Raw genomic sequence first — 11,333 nt, forward strand, 5'->3', positions numbered from 1 at the left:
ATAAACAAATATCAGGGTCAAACACTGTCTGTAGCTGGTCTTCTCTTGGAAGAGCCCTGCTTCTCACATGGACAACTGTATGTTGGCTGCTCAAGAGTGGGCAGCAACAAAAAACCTATTTGTATATGCTCCACAAGGGAAAACAAGGAACATAGTTTACAATGAGGTGTTATAATCACAACAGCAAGAAAGTATGTACATGATCACCTTCTTTTACGAAACTTCATTGACTTTCATATATTTATATTGATATACATATATATACGTGTGTTTGGGTGCGTGTGTGTATATACATCTCTATATATATAAAGACGATGCGTAGTCTAAACGGCGTTTTTAGATTTCATTATTCTCTTTAACCCAGGCAACGCCGGGTATTTCTGCTAGTATATACTATATCGAATGGAAGAAAAGATGCACTCCAATTTCAACAGCACATATTCAGAAAAAAGTGAGTTACATAGAATATTAAATATTACATAGACCAACAAATAAGTCTTGAAGTGTTTGTCAATCTCTTAGAAAGATCAGCAATATCTCCCTCAAACCAAACTCCATTGTCTTAAACAAGACATTGGATAATGTAATCCTAGATACCCTTAGACAGATGATTTTGTTTACAAGTTTGCTTAAACTGACATTAAAAGGAAGTAAAAGGACCTATTAACTACCAAGTTGAAAGTGTGCAAAATGCCTATAAAAACCTACTTACCCATTATGAGTAACCAATGTTTGTCTGAGACCGAGTTTACGGAACATTTCTACAACAGTCTCCATAGGAGTTTGATCTGTTATTGTAATTGGAGCCTGGAATAAAAGAAAATTTAATAAATAAGATACTCGTATAGAGATGGTGGTGGTAATTGCAGAACACACTGACATCAAAATGTGTGTAGCCATGTCGGATGTGTGTGAAAGGAGAGTGAGTTGGGGGGGCAATGATATGTGGGTAGCCACAGAACGCATGACATTATGCTGAGCAATACAGAATAACAGTATGTGTATATGATTATTATGATTAAGTTGGCAGAATCGTTAGCGTGCTAGACAAAATGCTTAGTAGTATTTTGCCCATCACTATGTTCTGAGTTCAATTTCCACTGAGGTCGACTTCACCTTTCATCCTTTTAGGGTTGATAAATTAAGTACCAGTGGGGACTGTCGGACTCTTGTGCGAGTTGTTGAAGGGGTCGCAGAGGTGCAGCTCCCAAAGTTGCTGGAGAGCTTGATGGCCTTGAGAACCCAGTTTCCACAAAAGATGTTTGCCGGGAGCTGTACAGATTTTGTAGGTGGGGGCTGCGGTCAGAGAGCCACTACTTTCAAGGACAAATGTTGCAGGGCGTTTGGAGTGGAGTGGGAGCCCGCAGAGTTGGTCCCTGGAGCGTTAAAGGAATGTTGCTTTCTCGGACGAGTCATCCTTTACCTTGTTTCTGACAGCTGGCTGGATATACGTGTGGGGATGGCCAGGAGAGGCATTTGACACAGGATGCCTTCTTCCGACTGTTAGACATGGAAGAGGATCTGGGATATTCGGGGAGGGGGGGGGCTGTGTCTTGGAAGCCTGTTGTTCACAGTCTCTAACCAAAGTTCAGTATCAAGGACAGAGAGTCTATTGGTGAGGTAATATAAGAGCTGCTACGTTGGTCCTTTGGTGGATAGAGTAGTTATGTGCTGGATGCTTTCCATTATGCTCCCCTTCGCTTCCATACTACATTTACTAGGGTTTATCCTAACTAGAATATTGATTTCCACACCAACAGTAAAGCAATACATAGACACACCCTCTGCACAGATGCCTCTATAGTTAAGTTGCAGCTGAATGCATACACATTCCCTGTTACACTTCTCTGTAACTATATTTGCTCTGAAACTAAACATATATACCTACATGTATATAAACACTCCATAGCTAAACAGATATATTCTCCCTTCCCCTCCCTTCTCAAAATTATGACCTGAACAGACACTGTGCCAATATCTCATGTTTCTTCTTCTTAACCACTTCTGCCATGGTTGTGTGTTTACAGTTGAGATATGAACAAGATTAACACTTTGAGAAACAGAGTTCTTACTTACCATATCTAAAATTCTTCTTAATTTCAATGCTGCAGGTGCCATTACTCCTTGATTTGACGGAGTATGAGATGAGAAATAAATACACGAGTTGCTGACAATGCCGTCTTGGATTTTACGAGCATTGGCTGCGAAAGAGAAAAAAAAGAAAGTTGGATAGAAAGGAAGAAATATGAAATATTTAAAAGGCTTTAATAGATAATAAGATTTTTAAAAAATCAACAACCTATTTTGTGTAATTGAAAACTGGGTGTTTGGATTTATGTGTTTCCATTATATACTTAGCTGTAATGTTTAAATTGTTGGCCTTTATTTGTTATGGTTAATTTTCCCAAGCTCCAATAGATTATTCTTTGTTTCGCGATACATGTATGGCTGTTTTCCTATGAGGCAACTCTCCTACCCAGAAAAAAAAATCGGGTAGGGGAATCCAAGTGCACGTGCTAGTTTATATAGGGTGGTGGAGAGAGACAGAGTGAGGCAGAGAGAGAGAGGGGGGGGGGTAGTGGTCAGAACACAAGGGTGAAATATATTCTTTTGGGATTTGTGTAGCATAATTTAACGAGACTGCAAATGTTGATAAATAGTAATATAGAATTGAAAAATCTGAGAGTTTTCAGTCAGTTAATCTAAGACAGAATTAGAGAAATAAGTGACTGTGATAAACTTGAATAAATGAATGAATGAACACACACACATCTTCTTGACTTGGCTTTGCAAATGAAGAGAGAGCTGATCCCTGTTGATTGCAGGCATGTCCATGGTGCTTAGGCCAACTGAGGCCAGCCAAGCACAACCACAGTGGCTGCAGTTGAACGGCTGGTCAGTATTTGGACGACATGCTGCTGCAGTACTTCTTCCTGTGCCGTCCTTGAGAGAGACTCTACGGAAGTTTTTGAAGGAGAAGACAACATATTACAGATAAAAATGTGTGTTTGTTTGTGTGTCTGTGTTGATGTATCAATGCGTTCATGTACAAAAGCATTCACATCCTTAATGTAAGGCACTTCTCTACAAGAAAGAAAATAACTGAAACCATTCAATCAATACTGAAATGAGTTCAATACTAGACCAAGTACAAGGTCGGGGGTGTGTGTGCAATATGGATAAATGAATGAAACTCTTTGAAGGTAATGTTCCACCATGGCCACAGGGCTGTGAGCAAAAACCAATAAATAAACAAATGACACAATATCTTATACTTACTAATAGCAATATTAAGGTCTCTACGCAAAACAAATCCAACCAAATATTGTGATTCTCTGGATACAACAACAGGAAAACCATTATGTTCAGTCTCTCGAAGAACACATTCTTGAATTTAAAGAAAAAAATATATAAATAAAAACGAAACATAAAAAATATGACTGATAATGAAAATTTAAAAAATGTGTATGCATGTGTGTGTGTGTGTGTGTGTTATTAACTCTTTCATGAACAACATTTCTAATGAAGTATACTGCCAATTGTACATCTCAATTTGGAAAATAATTAGTAATTAGGAAGAGTTTAACAAAATAGCTTTTCCATTATTCATTTGGCATTTTGGACACATCATGTGATTAAAAACATTCCTGATGCTAGGTTTTGAAATATGAACAATTTAAAAGAAAGGGTGGTGGACATCAAAACAAGGTTCAACACCAATTGTGGTAGAATATACAATGTTGGGTTTTCAGATTTCATTTATTTTAATCCTTATTTTTCATCAACAACTTTAACAAATCAGCGATTTCTACTGCCAAGGTATTGAGAAGTTAGTGGAACATTGGCAAGAAGCTATGAACAAGGAAGACATTATACGGTTGACTCGTTAAAATTATTGAGGAAAAATAATGATTTCAATAAATGGGAAAAAAAGGAGCCAAATGCATTTATGTAATAACCTCATAATAGAGCGTTCTTAACTGAAAGAGAAAAGAATATAGACAGAAGAAAACTTACCAATTTCTTCAACTGTCATTGAATCTTGAGTTATAACACAGAGGGGTGGGTCACTTCGCCTGTACAATAAAAATAAAACTTTGTAAATTGTTGGCTGCAAAAAGGGAAAAGAGTAAGCCACCGTTTGTTGTATATAACAAGTGTCTAGTTTTTGTGGTATGTAGAAACATTGCATTGAATGGATTACAGTTAAAAGAAAAACAGATCATTAACCACAAATAATATATACAACCACTTGTATATTGTGATAGTAGCAAGAGAGATTACATGAGTGAGTGCTAACACAAGGACTGGGCCCCTGCAGCGTAAAGGATTATTTTAACCTCCACCTGCATCTTCATTTACCTTTTACAGTTATTGGAGTGTGGACATACTGGAGCACTGCCTTAACCACACAGCCATGCGTTTACGTTATTGACTGAAGATTAGCAGTGATTCAGATTTGGAATGAAGACTGAAAGTAGAGGTCTGTGTAGGTGAATTTGTCAGGGGTCACTGTCATAGTGTAGCAGGGCAAGAAGTTGGCTCTACCCAACATCACCTTTGCATCTCCTCCACGACTGGTGCAGTTTCTAGTCACCTTGAACATCTGTAAGCAGACATATTTATGAAAAAAATGGATCAGGGTATGCAGGAGGGGGGGGGGACTCACTTTCATGGGTTTCATGCTAGGTGAAGTGGTTAATGTACCACTTGAATGTGTGTGTGTAGATTAGGGTGGGAGCAAATACAATAGGAATGATGATAAGAGGACAGACAGGTAGTATACCAGCTGGACTTGGGTGGGGGTGATATACAACAAACTAATTCAAAGGAGAAACTTTATTGTAGTATAATGATAGAATAAGCAGAAAGAAGACAACAGCACATATCTGTTGCATAGAGGCTGTAATTAAATAAAGTATTACAGATTACAGAACATTTGAATTGTGTGATTAAACATTGAAAACATACTGGAGAACAATAGAAGAAAATATTGTTCAAGGAAGCTTACTAGTTCTTACCCATTACCAGTTCCTAAACCACAAAGGAATATATAGTTCCTTACCATAAGAGACATTATTCTCTTTACCATAGGCCCTCTACTCAATAGAAAACATTACACACACCTCTTCTTAGCAGAATCACTTCATATAACGCTACAAGAACAGGGGACAGAATGCCAGTTGCTTATCAAATAATTCATTTTGTACACTGTTATGCAGAATGCAGACTGGATAAGTCTCAAACAGCAGGCATGTAGTGTTATTTGAACAGAGGGCAATGTATTTGTACCACATTAACATTTGTACTGCAATAAAAGACCGTCACCACCAAACACGTAATATTAAAATACAAGCAATCTCAACACTGGCAGAGCATACGATAGACCAGATTAACACAAGAACACATCACACCCACAAAATGTAATAACCCAGAACATTTAATGCTTCTCAAGAGATGAGGAGTCTAAACATGAGACACCATAAAAATGTTCAGGCAGGCAGGCAAAACATGTAAAATTATCTCAACAAAAAGCTACATGTGATACATTTTTGATATGCAAACACCATAGAAAATATCTTGTGAAGAGCAAAACCCATTCAGCAACAAGCAATTTACCAGCTGAACATGTAATAACCATTCCAACATGTAGCCTTATTACATCATGTAACACATCCCTAATTATAATGGATATAACTCTAAAACTTGGTAAACAATGGGGTAAAATATTTTTTAATCATATTTCTTTTTATTATTTATTATGGTTGAGTGATTAAAAAGCTTGCTTTACAGCCACATGGTTTTGTGTTCAATCCCAGTGCAGCACCTTGGGCAAAACACACAACTCTGGGCAAAACACACAACTCTGGGCTAAACAATGCATTGTAAGTAAATTTGATTGACAGAAACTGTAAAGCCCATCAAATATATATCCTCATCATTTAATGTCCATTTTCTATGCTGATATGGTTTGACAGGAACTGGTCAAGCCAGAAGACCACACCAGGCATCAGACTCCAGTCTGTTTTGGCAGGGTTTTTATGGCTGGATGCCCTTCCAAACGCCAACCACTTTATAGTGTGGACTGGATGCTTTTTCAGTTTGTAAACTAAATGAAGCCACTGAATATAGTCTATTGCTGTTTTGGTCTTTTCTTCTGATTTTAATAAAAACCAGATTTAAAAACAGTATGTTTGCTTTTTATTAAATAATAATACATATTAAATTCAAAGATAAATGAGTTTTTTTAATATAATTTGACTGCCTTATTTTAATGAATAGATTATAGATAAATTAGACATACTGTGTGTATTACAAATTGTGATTTAGTATATGTAGCAGTGACTAACATGTCAAAAACCTCTGGCCAGTATATATGTATTGTATGGATGTAAATATTATATGCTATAGCTGTGTGGTGAAGAAGTTCACCTCCCAATCATATAGGTCTGGGCTCAGCGCCACTGTGCTGGGTTGACCAAAGTCATTTGAGTACATTTGGTAGATGGAAACTGAAAGCATGTACATGTGTGTATGTGTATACATACCACAGTATTGGCCAGACTATCAGATGTTATTATACGTTGTTAGTCACAATGTGCTTAGAGTTATTTTAACTTTTGAATGACATAACCCTGCTAGATAGAAAGCAACCTCACATATATATTTTGTATTTGAAATTAATGTTTAGGTAGGAAACCTGAAGTGCACTTTCATTGCTGAGTGTCTCTTAAGGTATGGATTGGATGGTTTGACCAGGGCTGGCAAGCTGGGGGCCACATCAGATTCCAGTTTGATTTGGTTTAGTTTCTACAGCTGGAGACTCTTTCTAATGTCAGCTACTTAACAATGTGTACTGTGTGCCTTTCATGTGGGGCCAGCATGTGAGTTTTTATGTGGCACTGGCACAGGGCTCTTGTAGGACATCCTCTTCACCAGTGGGAGTGACCTTAACACTTCTGTCCAGTGGAAGACAGGTTTTCTTTAGTACAGCAAGTATCTCAGTCCTTTGTCATTTCATCTGAAAGGTGTTCTGAGCTCATCTTTCAGTATTCTGGCCCATGTCTTCCTGGGTCTCTCTCTTCCACGTGTTCCATCCATTTTGAAAGACCAGCACATCTTTATGGAGCTGTCAGCATCCATCTGCGTCACATGACCAAACCAGCACAGTCTCCCCTCTTGCACACAGCATACCTTATCTCTCTCTCTCTTTCTTTCTCTCCCAAATCAAATGGCACTCTCTTGAACATGTACACTCACATTACACATCCAGCAGAGCATATATACAAAAGCATATATACACACATGAAAATATAGTATACAATATATACGTATGCAGTACTTCCAGAAGTCAATTTCACTGCAATGAGCAGGATTTCACAGGGACCTTATGTAGACAGATATCCTGGTCTCTGTGTGAGGTGTGTGCATGTGTGTTTGTCATCCCCCTGCCATCTCTTGATAACTGGCTTTACTAAGCAGTGTTGGTTTGTTTACATCCTATCAACTTAGCAGTCCAACAAGAGATTAATAGAATAAGTACTGTGTCAATCAGTTAGACTAAAAGTCTTCAAGGCAGTGCCCCAGAATGGCCACAAGTAAAAGATAAAAGACATTAATGCATCGTGATCTGACAACACACCTACCATTCTGTCAATCTAACAAAACAAAGGATTCTTCAAGAGTCTTCTTCAATTTTGAGATATTGGATTTATTCCTTTTACTTGTTTCCGTCATTGGTCTGCAGCCATGCTGGAGCACTGTCGTGCAAGGTTAGTACGTATTTTAATTCTAGTACTTATTTTATTAGACTCTTTCATCAAACTGCTAAGTTACAGGCATGGAATTTGTATCAAATCTCTAGTTCTCTGATACAACCTGTCCGTTTCCAAGTAATCTAAATTTAAAACATTCCATCAAATTTTCATATTAATTTATGCTCCAAATATCAGATTGATAATAGCAAAGTTATTTTATTACAAAAATTTTCCATTCTTGTCCAAAATGAAATGAAACAAAAGCAGCGTATTTCAAGAGAAAATTGGCAATAAGCAGTCTTGGGAACACATCAGCAAATGATATATGCTCTTCAGACTTTTGTGTCACACACATTACATTGGCAGTGATTGTCAAGAACAGGCAACACATCAGGCAACAGAAAAATCACCACATTATTAGCAACACATTTTATTATATGGTGGTCAGCAGGGCATGAAACTATGTCTTTTACAGACAATTAATTGACTGAATACGTGGTGAGCGTTTGCATGTGTGTGAGTGAAAATTAACATGATGAGAGAGAGAGAGAGAGAGAGCAACAAAGTCAAGTTGAATAAAAAAACATCTTGGATAATAAAAAGAAAAACACACACAGATCTCATAAACCATTTTTCTAACCATGCAATGCTAATTCTAAAAATAAAATGTTTTTAAAGACACATGGACTTCTAAAAATGGATGAGACATGGAGCCAAACTATTTACCATGCATCAAGAAATGAAAACTAGATAGCAAAGACAAAACAACTGCTCTTCGAAGAAAGATATTCTTCAATAGACTTAACCCTATAATGCTTATTCAAAACAATTCTTGATGCTTCGAATATTATGCTATTATGAGATGAAAACAAAATGGTTGTTATAAAGTCATGAAGACAGATCAGAGTTATGTTTAAAATATATATCAGGACTTAAAGAAATTTTGTTGTCTTAATCTCCACTTAGCAAATCTTTTAATCTCTACCCTCCTACACTTTCTCTTCTCCTGACCCCACTCACTTCTTTTCACCTACTTGAAGGGTCCATCCTGATGCCTCATCACCCTTATAAATCTGTTGTCGGTTCCACCTCAATCACAGTCATGGATTCTTCAGTGCATGGATTGTTGCCACTACAAAAGTTGGTGTGCTAGTCTTCCAGATGTGGCCAAACCACCAGAGCCTTTCGCTGCTGGACTTGGTCTCCAATGGTCCAAGGCTGCTGCTGGCATTGTTCTACAGGATGTTATTGCTTGAGATTCATTTCACATAGAGAGACACCAAGGATTTGACAAAGACACTGCATTTGGAACACTTTTAGGATGGTCCAGATCTCACAGTGCTGTAGAGAATGACAGACAGAACCAGCATACAAAAAAGATGGAGCTTGGTCCTTAGGGAGATGTTGGGCTTCTTCCAGACACCACCATCAAAGGGATGCAGAAGTTACAGACTTGATTCTGCATTTCATCTGTGACTGATACAACTTTCTTCTCCAGCACCATGGAACCAAGATATCTGAATGCCATCAAGATGCACAAAAGCTGGCAAGCTATCTGTTGTTAGAACTTTCATCTTGTCTGCAGAGACCCTGAGACCATAAGGTTGAGTGAAGCGGGCAATGTTGGACAAGATATCTATAGCTTTAGCATCATTGGATATGGAAGAAAGCCATCATCGTTCCCATCGAAAGGTGACAGCAGAGAATGCAAAAAACTAGTCGGTTATCAGCTTCTTCTCCATCACTGGGGAAGGTATTTACAAAGATCATCCGACTGCAGCAGTAAAAGCATCACAAGCAGACCAACAGGGAAGAGCAACCTGGTTTCCAACCTGGATGCAGAGGTTGCAATCAAATATTTGCCCTTCATCAGCTGATGGAAGAACAAATGTGCGTTGAGCAGCAGACAGTGGTTGTATTCTTTGTCAAGTGGACCACCCTATAGAGATTGTTGGCAAATGCTTCACAAGATCATTGTGCTCCTATGTTCAGTTTTTATGCTGGTTCAGACCTTCAGATCAGAGATAATCACTTTGAGGCGTTCGCCATCAAGACAGGCTTTCAACAAGACGTGCTTTGCTCTCTTTTGTTCAATGTGACTGACTCCATCGTGCAGCAGGCTTTTGACAGATAAAGTGGATTCGGTTTGATGCCAACAGACCTCTGACCATCTTCGCTACCATCGATGCCGAAGCTACAGATATCTGGTACGTATGTACTGATGTGTATACATGTAAGTTAATGTAGTACAAGTTTGTCATTACAACTCTTTCAAACCATTTTATGTATAAATGATTACGTATAATAAAATCCACACAACCTGTATGAATTCATTCGGTTAAATAGGTTGGAGTGGCACCTCATTGGACTAGAACCAACCTGTTGCTATTACTAATCACTATGTCTAGTAGCAGCAGCAGCAGCAGTAGCAGCAGCCTGTGCTGTTATTTGGAAGAGGCTCCACTCCAGCCTATTCAACCATGGCTAAATTTATGCAGACATCATGGATTATATCACACAAAATCATTTATATGTAAAGTGGTTTGAGATGAAATAATATTGAAACAGTTGTAACAAATATTAAACTTGTGCTGAGTCAACTCTTTATCTTGTGCGTGTGTGCTACTTTATGAAATACTTACACGCCAGTAGAACTGATGTGTAAGTATCTGAACTTCCTGCACTGTAATAAATGCTGAATAAGAAACACATTGGGATTTACCCAAAACAGACTTAGTATATGTGTGTGTGTGTGTGTGTGTGTGTGTATGCACACGCACACTTGTATGCATATGTCTCCGTGCCTTGATATTGTCTAATAGTTGCAAAATGATTGTCACTGGCATTCAAGCAGTGTTGTTCATTTCCGTTGTTGTGCAAGAACATGTCTGGTCATGGAGGTGGGGGTGGGGGAATATCATCTTACTTGGAACTAAGCCATAGAAAATCTGTCATAATAAATTCCTTCTGACTCACACAAACAGAAAAGTTGGTATTAAAATGATAATGATATATACGCAGATATATATATATATATATATATGCATGCACACACATTTATATATAAACAGGTATACTTATGCACGCACACACACACACAAATCAGACATGAATGAGTAATGACAGAGGTAGGTGAAATAATAGTAATAATAATATTAATAATAATGGCTTTCTTTTCAAATGTGTGCATGGGTGACTCCTCAGAATTTAACAGTCCAATAAAAGAGACAGCAAACTATATAATTTAAAACAACAGCGAATGACTACAGCAACACCAACAGCAACACCAAAAAGACTTAATAGCAATCATGAGAAAAATGACCAAACTACCAAACAAACCCATAACACAAAAACAAATTAAAAAAGAAAAGACACAGAAGTTGTAGAGCAACAAGAAAAGTTCAAGCAACCAAGGAGTCTGGTTCTTTTTTTTTATGATATAAGCATATATATATATATATATGCATATATACATATATGCACATGCATATATACATATGTACACATACATGTAGAGAGAGAGAGAGACACACACACATAAATAAATATATAAATGGTGAAGCATTCTACAAAGGC

The 11,333-nt window shown here is 37.6% G+C and overlaps 1 protein-coding gene across 7 annotated transcripts in view; it reads right to left on the reverse strand.

The window, feature by feature from the left end:
• Window positions 1–11,333, reverse strand: part of LOC106878803 (H(+)/Cl(-) exchange transporter 3) — a 118,959-nt gene that overhangs the window by 11,123 nt on the left and 96,503 nt on the right. For all 7 annotated transcript variants that reach the window (XM_014928143.2, XM_014928142.2, XM_014928141.2 and 4 more), the window contains 4 exons: window positions 4,018–4,076; window positions 3,280–3,387; window positions 2,077–2,201; window positions 713–807 (listed from right to left, as the gene is read on the reverse strand). In XM_014928143.2, the coding sequence (XP_014783629.1) occupies window positions 713–807; window positions 2,077–2,201; window positions 3,280–3,387; window positions 4,018–4,076 (387 nt within the window). The remainder of the gene's footprint in view (window positions 1–712; window positions 808–2,076; window positions 2,202–3,279; window positions 3,388–4,017; window positions 4,077–11,333) is intronic.

The sequence above is a fragment of the Octopus bimaculoides genome, chromosome 20 (genome assembly GCF_001194135.2).
Source record: "Octopus bimaculoides isolate UCB-OBI-ISO-001 chromosome 20, ASM119413v2, whole genome shotgun sequence".
In the NCBI taxonomy this organism is placed as follows: domain Eukaryota; kingdom Metazoa; phylum Mollusca; class Cephalopoda; order Octopoda; family Octopodidae; genus Octopus; species Octopus bimaculoides.